This window comes from Hypomesus nipponensis, chromosome 15 (assembly GCF_054491055.1).
Source record: "Hypomesus nipponensis isolate SF chromosome 15, ASM5449105v1, whole genome shotgun sequence".
NCBI classification, from domain to species: domain Eukaryota; kingdom Metazoa; phylum Chordata; class Actinopteri; order Osmeriformes; family Osmeridae; genus Hypomesus; species Hypomesus nipponensis.
Window position 1 is genome coordinate 17,750,621 of NC_140375.1, and position 24,380 is coordinate 17,775,000.

General features: G+C 49.2%; 2 protein-coding genes across 4 annotated transcripts in view; one reads left to right on the forward strand and one right to left on the reverse strand.

The window, feature by feature from the left end:
• Nucleotides 1–694: 694 nt before the first annotated feature.
• On the reverse strand, nt 695–2,796 carry LOC146257886 (uncharacterized). Its single transcript, XM_084674953.1, has 2 exons — nt 2,208–2,796; nt 695–2,000 (listed from the first exon to the last, which is right to left on the reverse strand). The coding sequence occupies exons 1-2, from the start codon at nt 2,779–2,781 to the stop codon at nt 862–864; spliced, it is 1,713 nt and encodes a 570-aa protein (XP_084531079.1). The 5' UTR covers nt 2,782–2,796; the 3' UTR covers nt 695–861.
• A 5,464-nt stretch (nt 2,797–8,260) lies between these two features.
• The window catches only part of mark4b (MAP/microtubule affinity-regulating kinase 4b), a 33,238-nt gene continuing 17,118 nt past the window's right edge, over nt 8,261–24,380 (forward strand). The window contains exons 1-3 of one of the 3 annotated variants that reach the window (XM_084674017.1): nt 8,261–9,675; nt 17,698–17,895; nt 19,585–19,638. In XM_084674017.1, coding sequence (XP_084530143.1) covers nt 9,628–9,675; nt 17,698–17,895; nt 19,585–19,638 — 300 coding nt within the window. In that variant the 5' untranslated portion in view covers nt 8,261–9,627. The remainder of the gene's footprint in view (nt 9,676–17,697; nt 17,896–19,584; nt 19,639–24,380) is intronic. The other 2 variants (XM_084674015.1, XM_084674016.1) reach the window with 2 other exon arrangements.

Below are 24,380 nucleotides of genomic sequence, written 5' to 3' on the forward strand. Positions count from 1 at the left end.
TCCTGTTCATTGAGTTCAGTTGGCAAGCCAGATAGTCATGCAGTGTTTACAATCTAATCTCCCACAAACCTGAGAATCCAAATTCTTCTTTTTGTTTTCCAAACCTCATGATGCATACGCAGGAAGAAACAGGACAGCCAAGCCGTCAACGTTGGATTAAGAGATTAAGAGACGTTTCACAGCGTGACAAGACCACTTTCTGGTCTCCCAGTTCACCTCAGCATCCCACAATGCAGTGCGGGAGGTCAGGGAACAACCCTGACCAGAGTTGGGGGTTACCCTGGCCAAACCCCAAACTGCCTGACCCCTGCATTCCTGAGTCTCTGTCCCAAATCTCTGTTTAGAGTTGATAATGACTTTTGACCCCTGTTGAAAGTCTTTTCCCAGTTGCAGAGTGTAGGCGTGTCAGCAATGAATAAAGAAGGACCTCTAGTGGTTTAAAAAAGCATTGCATTCTGGTTATTATTACGGACAAGGAGAATCATCATTTGCATCGTCTTTAGTTGATAAGTGTTAAATAGTTTAAGATGTTCAATAGTTCAACCACAGTCTTATTAAATGTTAAATGTTACAGTAGCATTGTATATTTTTATTAATCGCATATCAATTTTTCAATGAGCTGCTATTTACAACCACGTTAATCCTTTGAGCAAAATCGTAAACGTAAATATATAAGAAATGCATGATTTTAATCTAAACAGATCTCAGCTTAGCAATGCATTTGCAGTTATACACCAAGAGCTGCACAAAGGCAGTTGCCACTATGCAAACAAAGACAAGGTCTGAAACTGTCACGTAAAAGGGTTAGGGTTAGAGCAAGAAAAAAAAAAAATTCTGAACATGCAAAACCACAAATGTATGTCACCCTAAGCTGCTGATTGTTAACACGGCAACCGGCAGGATCTTCAGAGGAAGTGCCGGCGTCAGACAGCCGACAGAGCCCAGAGCTGAGCAGGCTCTGAGTCCTCCCAGGTGGGGAGAGAGTTCCTCCAGCAGCCCAGTGGGGAAGGAGCACGGGTTCCACGGGTTCCCCTCCAGGTGGATGATGGTCACGTTCCCCAGGTGCACCAGGGTTCCCACCTCCAGCGTCTCCAGGCGGTTGGACCGGAGGTGGACGTCCTTCAGGTGGGCGAGCCCCCGGAACACCTGGCGGGGGAGACGCTCCAGCTGGTTGTTGTCCAGATCCAGCTCCGTCAGGCTCTGCAGCGGCTCGAGAACCAGAGCGTCCAGGACCCTGAGACGATTGTTCTGGAGCAGGAGCGTGCGGAGGCGACCCAGGGAGCGGAAGGCGTGAGGGGGGAGCTCGTGGAGGTTGTTGAAGCTGAGATGGAGCTCCTTCAGAGCGGACAGGTCCTCGAAGACCTCCGGACTCAGAGCAGAGAGACGGTTGTTGTCCAGGTCGAGGAGCTTCAGGCTGTTGAGGCCAGCGAACAGTTCTTTGGGAACCGCTTCCAACCGGTTGTCGTTGAGAAAAAGTTCCTTCAGGTGAGTGAGACCCGAGAACTGATCCGAATGGAGGGAGGAGAGGAGGTTGTGGGAGAGTTTCAAGATGGTGAGGCTGGACAGGTGGCGGAGGAGAGGCTTGGGGAGGGACCTGAGCTTGTTGTTGTCCAGCTGCAGCTCTCTCAGTTTCCTGTTCCTGTGAAAGAGGCCTCTTGGAAGCCTGTGTAGGGCGTTGTGGTCGAGGTACAGTTTCCGTAGCGACCTGAGGGTGAAGAAGGATGCGTGGTCGAGGTCGGTGAGGTGGTTGTTAGCTAGCTGGAGCTCCCTGAGGTTGGACAGACCCTCGAAAACCCCCAAAGCTACAATGGAGAGATTGTTGCTGTCCAGTTGGAGCTCAATCAATGCTGTTAGGTTCTGGAACAGTCTGACAGGAAGTGATGTAAGGGCGTTGTGGTAAAGGTCTAATGTCTGTAGGCTAGTCAGGTTCTCAAACAGGCCAGAGGGGAGTGACTGGAGGAGGTTGAAACTCAGGTCCAGAGAGCTGAGCTGCGTCAAACCTGGACACGTTGATAGAAAGATAGAGAGTGACTGATTTTGCAGTCGATTTTAAAAAGCATTTTCAAATTTAAAGCATCACGCAAAAATGTCTACTAACTACATACTCTCTGTTCCTCAAAAGTTTTGTACAGTTCACAAGAAACATAAACCAACGTTCCCTGAAGAACTACAGGTACGTAAATGCAAATATTGAATGAGTGTCCTACCGCTTAAGGAGCCCTCAGAAACGTTCTGGAGCCAGTTGCTGCTGAGGTCCAGACTCCTCAGCTGTTGTAGCTGGGAGAAGGAACCTTCCGGAAGCGAAGCGACGCTGTTCTTCTGGAGGTAGAGGCAGCAGAGCAGCGGCACGTCCCTCAACGCGTCGACAGGAACGGCCGCCAGCGTGTTCCCACTCAGGTCCAGGTGTGTGAGGTTGCTGGCCCCGGTGAGACAGCCCGCCCCGACCGCCGTCAGCCGGTTACGAGACACAACCAGCTTGTCCAGGGACCCGCTGTTGTGGAACACGCCGGCCTCCAGGTCGGTTATGGCGTTGCTGCTCAGGTGGAGCTCTCTGAGGGCCGAGGCCTCGTCCAGAGCCCCAAGCTGAAGCCTGGAGATCTGGTTGATGCTGAGGAACAACATCTTCAAGAGGCCCAGCCCTCTGAGGGCACCGGGTGGGAGGGCGTCCATGTGGTTCTCGCTCAGGTCAAGCAGGGTCAGGGCAGAGAGGCCCTGGAGCTGCCCAGGGGCCAGAGAACCCAGCAGGTTCCCTGTGAGGTACAGCTTTTCCAGGCGGCTCATGTTGGGCCAGGTGTAAGTGGGAGACAGGAAGGTGTGGAGGCGGTTCTTGGTGAGGTCTAGGACCTGCAGGTTGGCCAGGCCGGAGGAAGGGAGAGCTTGGATGAGGTTATGGGAGATGTAGAGCTGCTTTATGCCCTGGGGGAGGTCAGGGATGGTCTCCAGCTTCTGGTCCTCGCATGCGACCGTTGTGTTGTACAAACACTTGCAGGGCCAGGGGCAGGTAAAAGAGGGGGAGGAGGAGTTGTATAAGGACGAGGGAGAAGAGGAGGGGGAGGGAGAGGAGGAGGGGGGGTGAGAGGAGGAGGGGGGGTGATAGGTGGTGGACACCAGGAGTGCTGATGTTACCATGGTAAACAGCCTCAACATCATTCGGATCTAGAGAAGGTTATGCAACAGGAGGTAGGGTAGAAATTGAGTGTCAAATAATGACATGAATAGCAAAGATAGCATACTATTTATATTACAAATTCCAAGTGGAATGTTACTCTTGACTCAATTGATGATTATAGTGGTTCTCTGGATTTCTAATGATTTATATTGATTCTCATGTTTTCATCTTTTTAATTATGATTAAATAATCTGTTGATAATTGTAAATTCTCAATGAATCAGTGCAAAGATAATCTAAAACAGGAGATATTTGTGTTGCTTGCAAAATATTCCCATGAACAGTCAACAACAAAACGTCTATTTAGTTTAGCAAAGGACATTGAAATCTAGATAAAAATGTACATGACATACAAATGGATAAACCTTAATTTAAACGAGATTTTTTTCAATCGCAACCTATTTCGACGAGACTTTGATTTCAGCTTACCATGAAGGGGGTTGAAGGGCGATAGATCTGGGCTGTATGTGCTGCAGAGTTAAGTGACACGTTTAGACCCTGTTGCTGCATCTTATAGATCCGGCCTCACGCTGGAGGTGGATGTGGTCTCGTGAATCTAACGCAGCTTTCTCAGAATGTGACAACAGCAAAGGATGTGGATGGGTCACGAGAAATATTGTGCAGAATCAGCGTAGAATGTTATCGGTTCCTAGGTTTGATACCTAGAGAGCGAGTCTTGTTTTCAGGCCGTGAAACTTACGGTTGTGCACAAAAAATAGGATAGATTTAGGCCTACTGTCAGTCATATTGCTATGATAGACCCTCGGACATCCCAACCTGCAGACTCATTTCAGGGAGGTGCCCCCCCCCCCCCCCCCCTCCCAGTTATCTAATTTCTACAATAGGCCTAAGAGACATGAAAGTGACAGTCTACATGAGGGGCCGTTTAGGAAAAAAATCAGACTGTCTGTGCACAAACAGACATCCATTCACATATGAAACGTTCACACTATATAGGCCTAACTAGTTCTCACCTTGTTGAGCAAACTGTAAATCTAACTAGTTCTCACCTTGTTGAGCAAACTGTAAATCTAACTAGTTCTCACTGTGTTGAGCAAACGGTAAATCTAACTAGTTCTCACTGTGTTGAGCAAACGGTAAATCTAACTAGTTCTCACTGTGTTGAGCAAACGGTAAATCTAACTAGTTCTCACTGTGTTGAGCAAACGGTAAATCTAACTAGTTGTCACCTTGCACTGTGTCCTGTTCTGAGGCTGTGTGTGTGGACTGCCACTGTTAGCTACTGTTAGCTTTACAAGCTTAATGTTCAATGTTAACTTTTTCAAACTTAAGTAAAATAAAGTAAGCCTTTGATCTGTAAGACTTTGGCTGTTTGACTAACATGTATAGCATTTTTACCACTGTGATAAATGACTACTACTGTTAGTCAAAATACAAAGAGGGAAATTAGGCTGTTTGACTGTTCTGACTGGAGGTGGCACCAGCGCTGTACTGTGCTTCTCTTACAGAGGCCTTTGCTGGTAAGATCCTCAGAGGGTGGAGAGGACAGATAGTACCAATGTATGGAAACACTCTTTCAGTGAAGGTGTGTGTGAGTGTGTGCCGGAGTGTGTTTCTATCAGGGTCAGAGAATGACAGCTTTCCTGTCCCAGTCCAGCTGCACTCTGATCCTCTGGGGGTTCTGTCTCACTGTGAGAACAGTGACTGACCCCGATGAGGAGTGTGCTCTGTATTTACCCTTGTGGAAAAGGATTCTCCAGCGTTCTCCCTTATTCTATCGTCTCTCAAATACTCCCTGTATGTGACAATGTCCTGCATCTTCTCCCAGACTCTGAAGGCCAGGTTTCCCAGGTGTTTGGCCACGTCTATCAGCGCACTTTTCTCTAGTTTTTCTCTCCGAGCAGAACGGTGAATCTCATAATCAGGGCTCTCCTGCTTTCACTCAGCCTCCCCAGGTCATCATCCTCAGCCACGCCCCCAAACAAGAGGCACGTGGCCTCTGCTATATTGGCCAATAGGCATCGACGTGCTAAATTTGATGAGAAGAGGGAGGTGCGCGATTTTCAATTTTGGATTTTGGAGCCAACCCTGAGAGGAGAGAGGAGGAGTGGGGAGATGAGAACAGAGAAGTGTATAGTAAAGCAGAACAAAGCACTCCTCATCGAGTACTCATCACTAATGCAAACCTTTGTTTCTAACCTATTTTCGAAAATATTGTTTCAACTTTTTATCAAGTAAAAAAAAAAAACGTTTTCAACCTTTTTCAAAAACTTTATTATCCCCACACGTGAAGTGAAAGGAGAGGAGAGCGGAGACAAGGGGAGAGAACAAAGAAGCCTAAAGCAGAGTAGATGTTCTAGGCTAGAGTACGGTAGAGTATAGTAGAGTACAGTAGAGTACAGTAGAGTATAGTAGAGTACAGTAGAGTATAGTAGAGTCCTCATTAAGTACTCATCAATGATGCAAACATTTTGTTTCGAAAATGTTTTTTTCAACCTTTCAAAACTTGTTTTTTTTTACTTTTTTAGAAAATATTTTTTCGACCTTACAAAACTTGGGATCAAAGAGATTTTTTTCTTGATCTAAAAAGCGGCACTTAAGTGTAGCTGTTCTGAATCGATTGCAATGGTCTCTTTCGATGAATGCAACAAAGCTTCCCGTTGTTAATCTGTGTACAGTGTTCCTTTCATTGTATTATCTTCTTTCTCACATTTTTTTGTGCATACTTTTAGTTCCCGAGATTGATTGAGAACCACTACCAGTGAAGTGTTTTGTATTTCGCCTGAGACGAAATCATGACACCGCTAGATGGCGGTAAAACATGAATTGCCGACGAGACCACCTGGCCAAAGGAATAGCATAATGACACTGCAAGTTTCACAAACACAATGCTGTTAACCTTGTAATTGCTGGAAAGTACAGTTTAGTTGAAGCTGACTGGCTGGCTGTCTGTCTGGCTGGCTGGAGAGATGGATGGGTGGATGCTTATTAGAGAGAGGGGCAGAGCAGGGCAATGGCCAAGTAGGGTAACATCAGAGGCGTTGTTAGACAAAACACTCCACTGGGGCACAGGCCCCTAATTCATATCCCTTTGCTCTGCACAATGCACTACTAGGCTATAGAAACTCCCCTTGCTTAACAGTATACAACAGTTCAGGGACGCCAGTTTGATATCAGCTTTGGCAGCAGGGACATCAATAGTTAGCAAGCACGCATATTTTTTTTGCATTCATTTGAGCGCAAGTACATGTAATATTGTTTTATGTTTTAGTCAAAATAGGATGATGGGTAGGCCTATCACTTACCTCAATTCTGACTTGTGTGCCGAGTCCGACACCAGGGGGGTATTTGAGAAAGCAGGTTATGTGACATAGCCGGGTAAGTTAACTCTCTAACACCCAGCGTTGTAGCAACATTGCCAGTAGGTTGCTGCAACATTGTGAATCAGCTGTTGGGTTAATTTACCTGGCTTTAGCCGCCAGGACCACATGTGTTCGTGCTGCAATGGCTATTTGGCATGCTCAGAGGAGCATGCTGACATGGAATTCTGAATGCGTATAGGGTTTGGGTTTTCGGTTCAACACTTTTACAAATTGATTGGGATACTGCGTTAAATTTCCGGGATTATCAAGCTAAATGAATGCACTCACTAATAAAGTAAAATTGTTAAAACTCAGACTTTATATTTTACTGGGGCACAGCTGATTTATACTGGGGCACGTGCCCTTGTATAAAGGGTCTAACGACGCCCCCGGGTAACATGCGGACCATGCCCTCCAGACCTCTTAATCCCGTCCAGATTACAGATTAAAGCAGCGTGGGATGCTGGCTGCACTACAGCCTTCAAACAGCTGTCTTCTGACGGCAGTGAGGACAGTAGCTCCGCCCAGCAGGGGCAGGATCAAACATGGCCTTCATTCATAGTTCCAAAGCCGAACTTCTCTGAACCATGATGTATTAGTGGTCTCACAGGCCGGACGGACGGACAGATTGACGGGTACTTTAGATGAAACTGTGTGTCTGCTCTAGCCTCGAGCTGGTTGTTTCCAGGCAGGCTGTGTGCGCGCGTAGGAGTCCAGGAGTCGAACAGCCTGCAGGGCCTGGATGTTCCCTGCCCCTGGTCCAGCCAGAGGGAGAGGGAGCAGTGGGGGAGTGGAGATCAATCTCCCCGCTGACCTGTTCAGAACACACACTGCATTATCAATCAGCTCCCTGTGTGGACCTGGATACTTCACACACACTCTCTCAGTAACACGCCCACTCAACCTCCCTCTGTGCTCTACAGTGCAGAAACAGGAGCAATTGCAGTCTACAACTCTCTTTCCCCTCTCCTCCCCTCACCCCTCTCCTCTCTCCTCCCCTCACCCCTCACCCTCTCCTCCCCTCACCCTCTCTTCCCCTCACCCTCTCCTCCCCTCACCTCTTTCCTCTCTCCTCCCCTCACCTCTCTCCTCCCCTCACCCTCTCCTCCCCTCACCCCTCTCCTCCCCTCACCCCTCTCCTCTCTCCTCTCCCCTCCCTCTCACACACTCCATTAGGACTATTGAAAATTCCACATCAAGTGATTGGACTAAATGCTTTACTTACAAATGACTGGCTCGCTGGCAATGCTAAAGTAGGTCCAGGTTGTTCTCCATTAATGAGTCACTGCACTGGTTATAATCACTGTCTGAGCTGTTCCTGTTATTCTCTCTCTCTCTCTCTCTCTCTCTCTCTCTCTCTCTCTCTCTCTCTTTCTCTCTCTCTCTCTGTGTCTTTCCATCTCCAATATCCACTCATTCCTCTGTCCTCTTCATTCCAGAACCAGGAGAGGATGCAGAGCTAGCCTCAAAACCTCTGTCGTTTGCAGGCGTATCCATGACCAAGTACCAGGGAAGCGAAAGCAGGATGAGGTGTTCCTGGGTCAAATCCACCCGCGCCTTGCTGGTCCAGGTGAGCTGACTGCTTAGCTACAGTTACCACCTCTCAGGTAGCAAATGAGACATTGCTAGGCCTGCAGGTAAGTGCTGGAGGCAAAATGGACGCCAAAATAAAAATATGTTGAGTAGTAGAAGTGTCTCTAGAATCCAATATTTTTTGTTTGTTTGTTTTATTTATGTAAACATGAATGTTGTTTTATTTATGTAAACATGAATGTTGTTATGATGTGTGAATATTTGAGTCAGTCTACGCATCATATTACAATCAATATAACCTCAACCCAAAACATGCAGCCTATACGCTGTGCCAAATTGATCAAACGGAAAGATATTCTTCTTGGAGGCACACAATTGGGCGTTACATACCCAGTGTAAGCTAGTCTGGAGACGTTAATACAGTTTTTAATCTAAATGAGACCGAGAACCAGAATACAGCCTGGTGGCTAGCAGGGGTATCTGCGGCTACGTGTGAATGAATGGAGGGATTGTCTCTTTAAGAGCATGGGGGAAGGGTGTATGTGTGTGTGTGTCTCCGACACAGGCTACAGCAACCCTCCCTATTCTCTTGACGTCCTTTCCTCTGGTTCTCCTGTCATACATTTTTGGGGGATGCCGTTTCAGCCCAAACTGTTGTAATGAATCAGCTGAATAGGAAATCGTTTGTTTTTCGTCCGCTGATCACTGCCTAACGGGGACTTTGAAGGAACTGCCTTTGACAACATCAGGAGAGGGGAAACCGATGAAAACGGTGGTTGAACATCCGTCGATGCTTTATCCGCGATTCGGGTGCTCTTTCGATTAATTTCGTGGGCCGAGACTGTCTCATAAACTGTCTAGCCAAATATTCGTGGGTAGAAGACTTGGTCCGGAACTCCACTTGGTTTTGGTGGAAGTGGTTTTTATGAGCATCACCAACGTTTGCTAACCGGAATCAGAAATCTTTGTCATCGACACGTCCACTGCCGGGGTGCGCACAACACAAGCTAGCCTACCTGACGTTTTTTTTGTTTGCCCGATTGTTTTCCTCGCGGTTCTGAAATCGCTCGAGCTGATTATGGAACAGCGCCCCTTTTCCCTCTGAAGATACACCCATGAACGGTGTTGGGAAGGGTTGGGAGGGATTGTTTCAAACATTCAATTGAATGTCCACTGAAATGGTGCGATAGCGAGAAGACTGGGGAAGAATGGGGTTGTTGATTTAGTTTTTATTCCCTAAAAAATGAGGTTCAATCGGTGCCTCCTTTCGACAACAGTTTAACATGAACAGAATGTAGCGCGGAGGCTTGTAAACGACTTCCACACATACAATCTGTGCAGTTTACCTTCTCCGTGACCAGTACTGCCTTTTTACAGTGAACATGAGAATTGTCTGAGAATCCAAGTCTGTCTGCTCTCAACCCCGGTTTGGCCGGTTGGATAAAAAACGGGCATTGATTGCCTTGGAACACTGGCCGGAGCACCATTGCTGACGGCCAATGTCGACCGTTATCTTGTCAAGAATTTAATCCTGTAAATAAATTGAGAAAGCTAAACAGGCTAAATCAAGATTCGCCGGGATCGAACGGAGAACTCAGGGACAATGTCTTCACGCTCAGCGGTACCAGGGAACGAGCGGAACTCCGACCATGTAAGCATTATTTTACTGTATTTCACAAGCAGCCTGTAATTCTGCCCTTTTAAAATGCCCCGATTAAGATCAAGCTGTCTTGTCAAACGATCTGTAGGCTACAGATGCAACCAGGCAGGGCCACTCAGTAATCTCTGCTGTAAAGCCGGGGTGTTACGGCCCACTGTAGGGAATAATCAGTTCGGCTGATGCCCTCCAGACGTAGATGCACACTGCGGGGTACAATAATGTTGCTACATTACACATTTTGTTCCGGTTAGCGGACGAATAGACAGGAAGGTGTGACCACCACCTCACCGGCCCTTCTGCGCACGCACACGGATGTCCCCATAGAAACACACCGTCACCCCAAATCAATAACGGATACGTGCTATTCAATCACATCCCGGTGATTATACAGCGTGTCCGTTAAACTCGATACTTAAGTTGTGAGTGTGTCTGTGCGAGTGAAGTATAGTTTTGTTCCAACTGTCATTGATTGGCTAGACTTTTGGGGAATAATGACTGGAGGAAAGTAGTGCTCGAGCTGCGCCTGTTGTCATGCATTGCAGCAGAAGCTCCTCCCTTCGTTTCATCAGTCAGCGCGCGGATGTTTTGACCGCGGTCACTACAGCCGTTTTCCTGCAAATCTTTGAGTCGCTCGCATGACACTTGTTATTGCACAGCAATGACACAGCGTAAAGGGCGAGTCCGCCCGTTTCAGCCTGCCTCCATATCGGTTTAACTAACAGTCAGGCGAGATAGTTATCTGTTTACTGCTATCGATCCGCACGCTCAGACCCCCGTCATAGTGAAGATCCGCATCCTGATTGGATGCGAGCAGAGCTGTTAGGGACGTGACTGGACCACGCCCAGGCGAACCCTATTTTAAGGGTTCATCTCTTGATCCTGTTCTATCCAACATCAACGCGCTAATTTAAGACAACTATTAGAAGTTGACTACCCTAGCTCTCTCATACAGGTTTCATTAAACGTGGGCGATACATTTCCTCTAACACTTTGTAAAATTAAGAAAATCATATGTAACGGCTGCATCCTCAGTTATTACAACAATCTGTCGCAGCCATATTTGAAAACAAACTTCCCTGCAGTTGTGAAAAGGCTGTTCTCTGACAGTGAGACTAGCTCTGTAGCGACACAGAAAGACAGACCGCCCAGGATCCAGGCCGCCGGCACGGCGTCCATGTTGGCATTTGGTGTCGAGACAGAGACAGGAGACAGAGACAGGAGCCCAGGAACAAACCCCTTGTTCTGTCACAAGCCGCTGTCGTTGGCAACCTCGCCATGGAAACCAGAAGAGGGGGGCCTTTCGCTCCTTAAAACGCTGAGAGGGGGAGAGGAGGAGAGGGGAGGGGAGGAGAGGAAGGGGGGAGAGGAGGCGATTGGAGGAGAGAAGAGAAAGGGGGTAGAGAAGAGGAAGCGGGGAGAGAAGGGAGGAGAGGAGTGGGCTTGGACTGGAGAAAGCTGACACCCAGCCTCCAGCCCCCAGCCTCCAGGCCCCCAGCCTCCAGCCTATCACGTTGCTCTGAGCCTGTGTCCGGGCAGGTCTTTTTGATGGCTGTAGTGATTGTAGATTGGATCGTGTTCCTTGGTGCCCCTTGTCTCACCACCTGGGAATACCTGCTGAGGGAGACCTGCAGAGAGGATGTGTGTGTGTCTTGGTTGTGTGTGTGTGTGTGTTGCTTGTCTGTGTGTGTGTGTGTGTGTGCGCAGAGAAGTTTCAGAATCCTTAAGACTTGCATTCAGACCTACAAGAGCTTGTTCCTTGCAAGCTTAAGCTCTGCGGGTTAACACAGTCCCACTCTTCTCAAACAGAGCCGGTTGAGATCCTTGTTCCTCCGCCCCAGATCCCCGATACCTCACCACGTTCTACAGAAATCCATCTTAATGTGTTATTAGAGCAGTGAAGAGACAGTTTAATATTCACCACTTAACACCTTGTCCAGACACCTGATCTTACATAAGTGGTGTGTGTTTGTTCTCTGGTGTCTGCAGCCCCCAGCCTCTTCACAGTCTCACAGTGCACATGGCAGCTTTCAGTAGCTAGCCAGACTGCTGGTCTGATCTCCAGATCTTGCCCATGCCAGCCAGCTAGCCTGCACACACGCACACACATTAAAAACATTAGAACACACTCACAAAGACACTAACCCACACTAGAACACTCACACACTAACACAAACACACTATAACACACATGCACACACGCACAGCTGGTACCTGCCTGTAGACCATGCAGGGTCTCTAACCCTGCTCCTTGAGAGATACCTGCCTGGAGACCAGGACTTCTAACCCTGCTCCTGGAGAGATACCTGCCTGGAGACCAGGACTTCTAACCCTGCTCCTGGAGAGATACCTGCCTGCAGTTTTTGGCATCAACACAAATTTAGCACACCTGATTCTGATAACGAGCTGGTTGGCCAGGTAGCTAGTGTTAAATCAGGTTCGTTAAGTGTGGTTGGAGCAAATACTTCCAGGTAGTAAGCCTTATTGTGTTGCTCTCAAGCGAACTGAAAGGGGATAGATGGACTGTTGGCAGATGCTAGGCTGGCCTGGTGACTGGAACAGCCGGGGATGTCATGTGACCCTGTCATGTGACCCTCCACACAGCCGGCACTGTGGGTTTGAAAGAGGCTGCCTTCGGCGAGTTGCGTAACCGTGGGGACCTCTGCTGTGTCTGTTTACCTGAGCGTCTGAAGGCCTGAGTTGTCAAGGTAACCTTGTGCGCATACCCTGTCTGCCTCACCAGCTGGTCTGAGAGAAGGGGGGGGGGGGTGACAGAGAGAAAGGGGGGGATAAAGAGAGAGAGAGAGAGAGAGAGAGAGAGAGAGAGAAGAGAGACAACAAGAGACAGAAAGAGAGAGGACCACATATAGAAAGACAGAGGGACAGAGGGACAGAGAGAGAGAGAGAGAGGGACAGAGTGGATGTGTCTGTCGGCTCTGTGACACTTCCTGTGGAGAGGGTTCAACTCACAGGACTGTCTAAACGCTGTCCAGCCCCATGAAACCTGACATCTGCAGCTCCACAGCCAGATACACCCCTGTTCGAGAAGTGGTGTCTGTTTATCTTCCTGTGTGGGCGGAGTTAACCTCCAACCTCTAGCATCCAGCCTATTGTTACACGGCAACAGTTTCGTCTTTACTTCCTGTCTCTGCCACCTTTCGATGTGAACAGTACGTTATCCGTAGCCAGCTCGCAGGGCCGTTAACGGGGGACGTTTCCGGTGTCTGACCTCTGTTCCCTGCCTGTGGCCTGAGCACATTGGGACGCAGAGCGCCCGCTACCGGGGGCGAGGGGTGTCACCGCCCACACTTGAGGGGTTTGTGTGAAGAGTCGCGAGCGAGAGGATGGAGAGGGTGAGTGGAAGAGAGTAGGAGGGAGGGAGAGGGGCAGGCCGGCAGGCAGAGAGAGAGAGTGATAGCAGAACAAACAAAGCCTGAGCTGTAGGAAGATTCTCTTACATGAGGAAGAACTGCTCTGACAGATTATGCAAACTTTCCGTCTAGTCACAGAGACAGAGGAAGGCAAGGATGTACTAACACACAGGGAGGGAGAGGGAGACAGAGAGGATGAGGGAGAGAAGGAGAGGGAGAGAGAAGAGGGGGAGAACAGAGAGAGAGAGAGAGAGAGAGAGAGAGAGAGAGAGGGGGGGGGAGAAACAGATTCGGAGGGAGGGAGGGATCTGGAAAAGTACAGAGCTGTAGACACATGATGGTCTCAGCCAAACCAGGAAGAAAAAAACTCTGAATCACATGACACACGTGACATGAGTTTTGTCTCCAGGACAGGAAATGATGCGCTTGGTTCTGGTCACAGCTTCCTGTGGTCTCAGACACCTTATTGCTGTGTTTGGTTGGCCCCTTGTGCTGTCTTCAGGTCATTGTGACCCACCTTTTGCACCTGATGGCAGCACAAGGGTTTTAACCAGTGTCCAGCCAGTGTCCAGCCAGTGTCGGGTCAGTGTGACAAGGGAGTCATCACATGTTTTGTGAAGGAATGTTTTCACATGTTTCTATATAATACTGGAATACAAACATGTAAATATCAACATACATTTTGAAACACAAAATGTATGTCGCTCCCAATACTTTTGGCCACGGCTGTAGACTCTGGGCATCCCTGGACCTCAGATTTAGGATATCCGCTCGCTAGAAGATATGCTATGCAATCTACTGAGCATGTGTGGAACAAGTCTTCTAAGAGGACCTCAGAGGTAGATTCCAGAACTGCTTCAAACCCATGGTGTCCCCAGCTGTCTCTGTACGTGTCCACACGGTTCATCACAGGAAGAGAAAGTGAGGTTTGGAGGCCAGGGGGTGGGGCTTGTGTGTATGTGAGGGGGAGGAGGGTGGGGGGGTTGGGGAAAGGCAGGATGTGTGCAACCTTGACCCATCCTCAGCCTTCTCACATAACACACACACACACACCTACAAACGGACTCTTACACACACGCATACCTTCAAACACACTCCTACACACACACACACACACACACCAACAAAGACACCTACAAACACAGTCCTACAAACAAACATGTGCAGCCCAGGCTGAACCAGGATGCCATTCCAAGGACGGTTCCTATTGTTCCTGGTGTGTGTGAGTGTGTATGGACATGTGACCAGAAACACCGTATTTGACTGTATCTCCACTTCCTGTAACAGTAAACCTCAGTCTGCCTCTCTTAGTTAACATGGGAGTGTTGCACTGTATCACTATAGGATTACTGCAGTACACTGTCATGTTACCATATATGCTTCTGCCTTCTCTCTAGGCATGAATTAGGACTTCTGGAGGTGGATGATACTCTCTGACTGTTAAAGGCTGCCAAACAACTGGTTGGCTGGCTGGTTGACTGGCTAGCTGGCTGAATGGTTGGCTGGCTGGCTTGCTAGCTGGTTAGCTGACTGGCTGGCTGGGTTAGCCGGCCGGCTGGCTGGCTGGCTGGTTGACTGTCTAGCTGGCTAACTTACTGACTGTCTGGTTGTTTGTCTTCTAGTTAGCTTCCTGCTGTTGTTGTGTTTGTAGGTAAGCGATGACTCTGCTCTTTTCTGTCTCTTTTCTGTCTCTTCTCCCTTGCGTTGCTCTTTTTTATGTCAGCGATTTCCCTGGTTATCTGTCCTATCTTCACGTTTCATTTGGCCAATAAAGTAAACCAAACTATCGGTCTGAATAGGTCCAAGTGACTACTTGTGTTGGAGTTTGAGCCTAGGGCGGCTGGAGAGCATGTGTATTAGAGATGTAGAGTTATAGAGAGAGTTACAGAGCTATAGAGATAGAGTTATAGAGATAGAGTTATAGAGCTATATGCCCAGTGTCCCAGACATGGATTAAGCCTAGTCCTGAAGAAAACAAATCTATTAACATCTCAAAGTTTAGTTAAGGACTAGGTTTAATCAATGTTTGTGAAACTGGGCCATAGAGTTGTGTAGAGAGAGAGAGAGAGTTCTGGGTTGAGGCTGGAAGCAGAAGGGCTTGAGGAAGCATTGCACTCTCACAGTGGATACCTCTGTGCTCTCATCCCTTGAGGCCACACACACACGCATACCTTTCCAACCAGCCCAGTCTCATAGTCACACGCCTAATCTGTTTTCTATCTGTTGTTGTCCCGTTCAGGGAACAGTCTGCAGCCTGGGTCTGGGAACAGTCTGCAGTCTGGGTCAGGGAACAGTCTGCAGTCTGGGTCTGGGAACAGTCTGCAGTCTGGGTCTTTGGAACAGTCTGCAGCCTGGGTCTTTGGAACAGTCTGCAGCCTGGGTCTTTGGAACAGTCTGCAGTCTGGGTCTGGGAACAGTCTGCAGCCTGGGTCTTTGGAACAGTCTGCAGCCTGGGTCTTTGGAACAGTCTGCAGTCTGGGTCTGGGACTGGGTCTGGGTCTGGGACGATTGTCTCGGCCGAGTCTTTTCAACACTCTTCCAACCAGGCCTGTTCCAGACCAAGTCTCACTTACGCACACACACACAGACCGTCCCAGCTCGCTACTTCTCCAGCCTGCTGGTGAATTTAACAGCCCCCCACCATCTCAACACCACACACACACACACACACACAGATCCTGCATACACCACTCCCCAATCCCTAGTGAATACACTTGCTTGGTAAGCAGGGAGGGGGGGATCGATAGACCGTTCTCCTTGAAAGGGGAAAATGATGAGGGGGAAGGGAGGGGGAGGAGGAGGGGAAGGGAGGGGGAGGTGAGGGGAACCACAGAGGTTGGCTGAATGAGAGAAGGATGACAATGTGAGACAAAAGAGAGATGTAGTGGGGGGGAGGGGGGAGAGGAGAGGGGAAGGGAGGGAAAGAGAGGGGAGGGGAGGAAGGGAGAGGAAAGCTGGGAAACAAATTGATTTGTGCGGTGGTGGGTGGAGAGGAGGGGTGAATAAGGGTGGGGGAGAAAGAGAGAGGGATAGAGAGAGGGGGAGGGGGAGAGGGAGAGGGAGAGGGAGCAGTGGGGGGGTTGACCAAGGGCATGTCCCTCTTGGGAAGGCCACGCCCAGTCTCCTTCCTCAGGGAGCGAGGGAATCGGGAGGAGAAGAGGAGAACAGGTGGGGGAAAGAGGCCTTGAGCCAGGCTGTGGCACCGTGGGGGGTAGGAACGGATAAAGGGAGGGAGAGGGAGAGAGAGAGAGAGAGAGAGAGAGAGAGAGAGAGAGAGAGAGAGAGAGAGAGAGAGAGAGAGAGAGAGAGAGAGAGAGAGAGAGAGAGAGAGAGAGGGAGGGAGGGAGGGAGGGAGGGAGGGAGGGAGGGAGGGAGGGAGGGAGGGAGGGAGGGAGGGAGGGAGGGAGGGAGGGAGGGAGGGAGGGAGGGAGGGAGGGAGGGAGGGAGGGAGGGAGGGAGGGAGGGAGGGAGGGAGGGAGGGAGGGAGGGAGGGAGGGAGGGAGGGAGGGAGGGAGGGAGGGAGGGAGGGAGGGAGGGAGAGGGAGAGGGAGAGGGAGAGGGAGAGGGAGAGGGAAGGAGAGAGAGGAAGAGAGAGTCTAAAGGGGAGAGAAATTAAAAAGACAAGAACATAGAAAGAAGTTGAGAATAGAGGGAGAAGAGAGAGGACTGAGAAGAACGGGTAGAAGGAGAAAGAGAGAGGGAGTGGGGGAAGGAGAGAAAGAGAGAGGAGACATCTGCCATGAAAGGTCTGATCCCACACCACACGCTCTGCTACACCTGATAGGATGAGCCAGGGTCATGACTCGTGTGTGTGTGTGTGTGTGTGTGTGTGTGTGTACAGGTTTTATGGAAGGCCAGACCTTGTGATCAGTGTGTGCTGGATGATCTATAAAGACTACCTCCTTATCTTAGGCAGAGACCACAGTAGTGTGGGAGAGGAGGAGAGGAGGAGAGAAGGAGATGGAGAGAAGGAGAGGGAGAGAAGGAGAGGGAGAGAAGGAGAGGGAGAGGAGCGAGGGAGAGAAGGAGAGGGAGAGAAGGAGGAGAGAGAGAAACGGGAGGTGAGAGAGTCATGAGGAGGAGAAAGTCCCAACAGTATAACTTTACACCAGCTACAAACTCCACCTGTTTGGTGGTCAGCCCATCGAGGAGGGGGTTGTGTAGCGGGGGCTGTTCGATGACAACGCCCCTATGGCCTAAGGGCTATATCTCAGCTAGCTACTGTCCTTCCAGCTGAGTCAGCTCCTTCACACTCTGACTTAGCATGTCTGTATTGAGTCACTGTGACAACACTGAGAGCTACCCGGGTTCAAATCCCACTCCCCCGATCGGAATTACACACTGGCCCAGGATCATGCTCCATGCTGTGTTCACACCAAATGCAAAGTACATTTGCGCAAATGATGTCTTTCGCGTGTTTCACTTGAGTAGAAACAGAGGTAGAGGGAGGGCGCCAGCACAACAGGGCGGTTGTTCTGATCATAACAAAGAAAATTCTAGAGGTTCTGTAGGAGACGGCTTGTGCGAAGTCAGGAATCTATTAGATGAAAATAGTAACGTGATGAAGTTAGGGTTTGGTCAGTTGTTGACATGTTTTTAATGGTTGCTTGCATCTCTCTTTTCTCTCTCTCTCCCGGTTTCCCAGCATACCTCTCTCTCAGCCAGCCGCTCAGAGAAGGGCACTGGTTGGTCGAGCCGGTCGCTGGGGGCGCGGTGTCGGAACTCCATCGCCTCGTGTTCTGACGAGCTGCCTCACATTGGGAACTACCGGCTTCTGAAGACCATCGGGAAGGGCAACTTCGCCAAGGTCAAGCTGGCCCGCCACATCCTGACCGGCCGTGAGGTGAGAGGTTGACTGATCTGGAGCAGATTGAATCAGAACCCTTCTGGTGCAGAATGAATCAGTACCATTGTGGAGCAGGTTAGAATCAGAACCATTTTGGAGCAGGTAGAATCAGTACCATTCTGGAACAGGTAGAATCAGATCATATAGAATCAGAATGCTACTTTTGGATTGTATTGATAACAATAATAAAGAAATAATCTGATGAATCAGGATCATACAGAATGACATTCAGCATTCCATCCAGCATCAGAGATTCCCTGCTCTGACCTCTCCATGTCCTGTCCGGTACTGTGCTGGTTGAACTCTGACCTGTGTGTTCCCCCTGGTCTGAACCTGGGCTGGAAGCTCAGAGCAGAGCGATGATCGCATACTAGTCACAGTTTACTGTGGAGACCACTTTCAGACCTTACAGCCTGACTGAGAGAGAGCGTGTGTGTGTGTGTGTGTGTGTGTGTGTGTGTGTGTGTGTGTGTGTGTGTGTGTGTGTGTGTGTGTGTGTGTGTGTGTGTGTGTGTGTGTGTGTGTGTGTGTGTGTGTGTGTGCGCGCGCCTGTCACACTGGCATGTTTTTAACAATAGGCCCACAGTGAGATTCAAGGCTGCTGTGGCCACCCAATGTGGCCTGTTTGCTCACACAAAGTCATGACCCACATCTCTTAAGTAGATAATTCCCAGGGATTGGTGGAACCCTAAACCCAGGGACATGCACCGCAGTCATGTGACAGTGCAGTCATGTGACAGTGCAGTCATGTGACAGTGCTCCAGCCCAGCGCTGTATACATTAACAGAGGCAGCTGGCCTCATACTGTGGACAGACCTGTAATCCTCTTAACAGGCCAGACCAGGCCTGTTCCAGACCAGGCCCATGACAGTGCTCCTTGACATGATCCCGTTACTGACCTCTGACCTTTCTATACCTACGGTAACAGAGGGGAGGGTGTAGCTCGGTGGTTAGAGCACTGCAGATCAAGAGGTTGCACGTTCAAATCCCCCCCGCCACGCGCACTCTGGGCTCCTTGGGATGAAGGCAGGAATCAGTCTGTTATTATAAATAAGAGGAACTCTGAGTGAGACCCACAGTGAGGCCCTGTGACATCAGGAAGACTGAATCATCCCATCATAAACGGGAATTACTACTACTTCTGCTGGGTGCAGTGGATCGTAGGATAGATTGTTGACACTCTTTTGGAATCTGTTCAAGCTGTTGTGCTGATCAGCGTCCTGATGTTATAGAGTACTGGAACGTTATTGTTTTGAAGCAGTATTGTAATGTGGTTCTGCTGTCTCTTAGGTTGTTATGAAGCAGTATTGTAATGTGGTTCTGCTGTCTCTTAGGTTGTTATGAAGCAGTATTGTAATGTGGTTCTGCTGTCTCTTAGGTTGTTATGAAGCAGTATTGTAATGTGGTTCTGCTGTCTCTTAGGTTGTTATGAAGCAGTATTGTAATGTGGTTCTGCTGTCTCTTAGGTTGTTATGAAGCAGTATTGTAATGTGGTTCTGCGGTCTCTTTGGTTGTTATGAAGCAGTATTGTAATGTGGTTCTGCTGTCTCTTTGGTTGTTATGAAGCAGTATTGTAATGTGGTTCTGCTGTCTCTTAGGTTGTTATGAAGCAGTATTGTAATGTGGTTCTGCGGTCTCTTTGGTTGTTATGAAGCAGTATTGTAATGTGGTTCTGCTGTCTCTTAGGTTGCCATCAAGATCATAGACAAGAGCCAGCTCAACCCTACCAGTCTGCAGAAGGTGAGTAGCATGCAAAAGAAATGCTCACGTTGTGGGAGTGGTGTGCGTGTGCATTTGTGTGTGTACTCATTAGTGTGTGTGTGTGTATTCATTAGTGTGTGTGTGTATTCATTAGTGTGTGTGTGTTCCCGTGAGAGACCTGTTGGAGATAAGGAGCCTCTACAGTTTAACCAGGCCATGGGTCAACTGTGACATCACTGTTTGTTTACCGTACATGTCAACCGGCCAATCAGCTTCTGAGATCATGCTGCCACAGTGTTATCTAGCAGGCTGTGGAGAGATGATGCCCTGGGCCACTTTCTGGGAGTGGGACTCCTCTAGGTTGGTGTAGCTGCTGATGTGTAAAGAAACCTGTTGTGACTTTGTACAAAGAGCCACACTAAGGAGATCTGACATCTGGGTGTCTACCTTAACCTCTGTCTCACAGCGCTCGATGTACACCATCTGAAGTTGTTAGGCGTGGTAGTGTTCAGTTTGTAAAAATAGATTTCCCCCAGCAATGTAGACGAAAGCTATGGCAACCACAACTGCAGGTATGTGGCAGGGATCGGCCATTTAGTGTCAGTGAGACTGAGGGTTTCCTGACACAGAATGGATGCCCTCTTAACAGCTAGACCCACATGGAACAAGACTATACTTAAATCTAATTCAGATTTATTACATTATATAAATGTTTATCTGCTAAATTGGAAGTGTCCTTAAAATGTGACTGATTTGTGTATATTCACATACTTTAGAGGATACTTGAGTCCAAGTACAAACCTACTCACATATTTTTTTATTTTTTCATTAAGTACAGTATATTTTTTTGCTGGATTTGTCCCGATCAAATCAAACTCCTCATCTTCCTCCAACACCACAGTCCTGCACATGATGACCTTCCAGCGCTTCACTTCTACCCAGGGTCACAAGACTCACACTGGTGTTGTGATCGTTTGCTTGTCCTGGTTGACCTTTGACCTGTGTCGTGACTCTACGACCTCTGCACCAACCACAGGCCAGCTGGGATGTTTCAGGCCTCATCATTGGCTGTAGGAGCTCCTGTGACTTCCTGGTTGCTAGTGCAAACGGTGCCGCCTGGCTGACCTAGTGTAGTTGTGCTGGTTAGCACCACCCCTGCAGTCCTGTGGAGGTGATCACGTGCAGGCCAACTTGTGTCCAGCTCCTGCAGTTTGAGAGGGCTGTGTTTACGGAGCTGCACACGGCTTTCATTTGACTAGGCTTCTCTCCAGGTCCAGCTCTGAAGGTTGATATCAACTTGAGGGAAGAAAATGCAGATAACAGAGTAGGGTGAAGACACACACTCACAGATACACTCACAAGCAGACATACACACACACACACACACTCTCACACACACACACAGACTATCAATAAGCCAGCCAGCCAGCCTGTCAGTAGGCCAGCCAGTCTGCCCATCGACTGCGGCTCTATCTGACCCCCATATAGACCAGCCCAGTTCTATCTGACCCCCATATAGACCAGCCCAGCTCTATCTGACCCCCATATAGACCAGCCCAGCTCTATCTGACCCCCATATAGACCAGCCCAGCTCTATCTGACCCCCATATAGACCAGCCCAGTTCTATCTGACCCCCATATAGACCAGCCCAGCTCTATCTGACCCCCATATAGACCAGCCCAGCTCTATCTGACCCCCATATAGACCAGCCCAGCCCAAACACACAGCTGAATCACAGACTTGCAGACTTCCTGTGCTGTGAGGAGACCAGCATGTGATGGGAGAGACCAGCATGTGATGGGAGAGACCAGCATGTGATGGGAGAGACCAGCATGTGTTCCGAGAGACCAGCATGTGATGGGAGAGACCAGCATGTGATGGGAGAGACCAGCATGTATTGGGAGAGACCAGCATGTAATGGGAGAGACCAGCATGTGATGGGAGAGACCAGCATGTGATGGGAGAGACCAGCATGTGTTGGGAGAGACCAGCATGTGATGGGAAAGACCAGCATGTGATGGGAGAGACCAGCATGTGATGGGAGAGACCAGCATGTGATGGGAGAGACCAGTATGTGTTGGGAGAGACCAGCATGTGTTGGGAGAGACCAGCATGTGATGGGAGAGACCAGCATGTGATGGGAGAGACCAGTATGTGTTGGGAGAGACCAGCATGTGTTGGGAGAGACCAGCATGTGATGGGAGAGACCAGTATGTGATGGGAGAGACCAGTATGTGTTGGGAGAGACCAGTATCTGGCTGGGTGTTCTGTGTCGTGCCAGACGTACTGGTCTTACTTGACATGAAAGGAGTGTATCATCATGACACTGTGTGTGTGTGCGTGTGTGTGTGTGTGTGTTTACGATCTACAGTAGTTTTGTGGGTCAGCGTCAGGGAGGGGCTAGTGAGAATCTCTGCAGAGGTGTGTGTGGTGTGTGTGTGTGTGTGTGTGTGTGTGTGTGTGTGTGTGTGTGTGTGTGTGTAGGCATACTGCAGCAGGATGCAGTGGGCTGCTTCCCTGTCCTGTCAGCAGAATCTTGTGTCATTCAGGACAGGACACACAGCCAGTGGCATCCAGGTGACTGTGTCGCACACACACACACACACACACTCGTTCCCACGGCTCAGCTGCAGCAGGTGATTTACCAGACAAGGCCCCGCCCCTTTCTGCAGTGCTGCAGTGCAGTGCATCCTGGGTAATTTGGCAGAAGCCAGAGTATTAATCGGATTGGACCAAAGTGCTGCTTCTTGTCCCCCCCCCCCCCCTTCTCCTTCACTGTCTGATCCTGTTAGGATCATACAAGCATCCCCCTTTTGATACACACACACTCCCTCTCACCACACTCACACTTCTATCAGCTGCACTGTTTCTTCTTTAACTTCAGTCTTTGTCAGTCTCTGACAAAGCGCGCTAGTGCAAGCACATAAGTACACGCAGCGCGAGGATGTACATCCTGTCTTAATAGGTTGTTCGAAAACAACGGTTTTTAAGATACCTTACCCCGAAAAGAGCTGTCTCGTTAGACACCTGTCTAGTAACACATCAAGGATTAAGACAGCTGTCTAAGTTTTCGAACAGAGCCTCTCTCGAGCGCGAGCTTTCTCTTAAAAACCGTTGTTTTCGAACAGCCTATTAAGACAGGATGTACATCCTCGCGCTGCGTGTACTTATGTGCTTGCACTAGCGCGCTTTGTCAGACAGCAGTCAATTGCATTGAGTTTATTGTCACACTAAGTAAAGTTAAGCTGTATATAAACTTGTGTTAGATATAAGCTCAATAGCTCATAACATTTGTGTTTGTATTTCACTCATTTGACAGGATTATGATAAAACGCAGCAACTAGCTAGTGTCTGCACTGCACTGCGATACTAGCTACTGTACGTTATCGAAAAGTCGGAGCAAATTTACAAATTAGGAGTGTCATCAATAAAATAAGTACATTTTCAGCAACTACACTGCCCACTTCTCGATACATTTTTAATCAGATGCTGATTTACAAGTACCGTTTAGCTGAAATATGAATTGTAAAAACTTAGAGCAATGGCGGTCAAAGGATTCTGTTTAACTTGTTGCTCACGGTAACCCCGCGCACAGAGTTATGGGTAATACGTGCCGCCATTAAGACAGCAAGGCAGCTCATATGCTCTCTTAAATGACCGTTATGTGACGTATTTCAAGGTATCTTATTAGACAGGAAGAGAAGATTTAAGTCATTTCGAACAGACCTCGCTGTCTTAAAAGGAAGGAAGGAAGGACGCATTTTAAGAGTTTTCGAACAGAGCCAGAGTCTTCCCTGGGACCCCTTCTCCCAGAAGCAGCATTCCAGACAGGTGAACAATAGGGGAAGCCAGGTCCTTCCGGGGCCCACAGCCCTGAGTCACAGCCCTGGGTCACAGCCCTGAGTCACAGCCCTGGGTCACAGCCCTGGGTCACAGCCCTGAGTCACAGCCCTGGGTCACAGCCCTGGGTCACAGCCCTGAGTCACAGCCCTGGGTCACAGCCCTGGGTCACAGTAGGTGTGGGTGTGTATGCAGTATGAGATGAAGACACAGCTTACTACCGTGTGTGGTGTTATTGTGTGAGTGTGTAATGAGGATTATTAGCTAACACAAGAGCAGAAGGGAGGAGGGGGGCAGGGGGAGGAGGGGGGCAGGGGGAGGAGGGGGGCACGGGGAGGAGGGGGGCAGGGGGAGGAGGGGGGCAGGGGGAGGAGGGGGGCAGGGGGAGGAGGGGTGCAGGGAGAAGGGGGCTCTTTTCTGCCCTTTGTGTGGGGGTCTCTCTGTCTGTCTGTCTCTCTCTCTCTGGAGGGGGGTGGAGCCTATGGAGTCAGCTTCCCATAATGCCCCTGAGTGTGGCCAGGGAAATGTGGTGGGAGAGAGGCGGGGTTACTACCTGGGTTGACATGGCAACCGTGACGTGGGAATGAACCAGGAAGAGAGAGAAGGAAGTGGACAGAGGGAGAAAGAGAGAGAGAGGGGGAGAGAAAGAGAGAGAGGAGGGGAGACAGAAAGATAGTGGCTACGTTAAAACCGAGAGCAGAAAGAAAGAGAGGCGTCACCATGGTGATCTGATTATGATGCTCAGAGCTCAGCTGACACACTTTCTTTCTCTCCTTCCTCTTCTCTCTCTCTCTCTCTCTCTCTCTCTCTTGCTCTCTCTCTCTCTTTCCTTTCTCTCTCTCTCTCTCTTTCTCTCTCTCTCTTTCTCTCTCTCTCTCTCTCTCTCTCTCTCTCTCTCTCTCGCTCTCTCTCTCTCTTTCCTTTCTCTCTCTCTCTTTCT

What these genes read in the sequence shown, in the direction of transcription:
- LOC146257886 (XM_084674953.1), bottom strand. Translation starts at nt 2,781, where the DNA reads ATGAGCCGCCTGGAAAAGCTGTACCTCACAGGGAACCTGCTGGGTTCT. An exon ending in TTCTGAGGGCTCCTTAAGCG is followed by an intron (nt 2,001 to 2,207) that starts GTAGGACACTCA and finishes CAACGTGTCCAG; the next exon opens with GTTTGACGCAGCTCAGCTCT.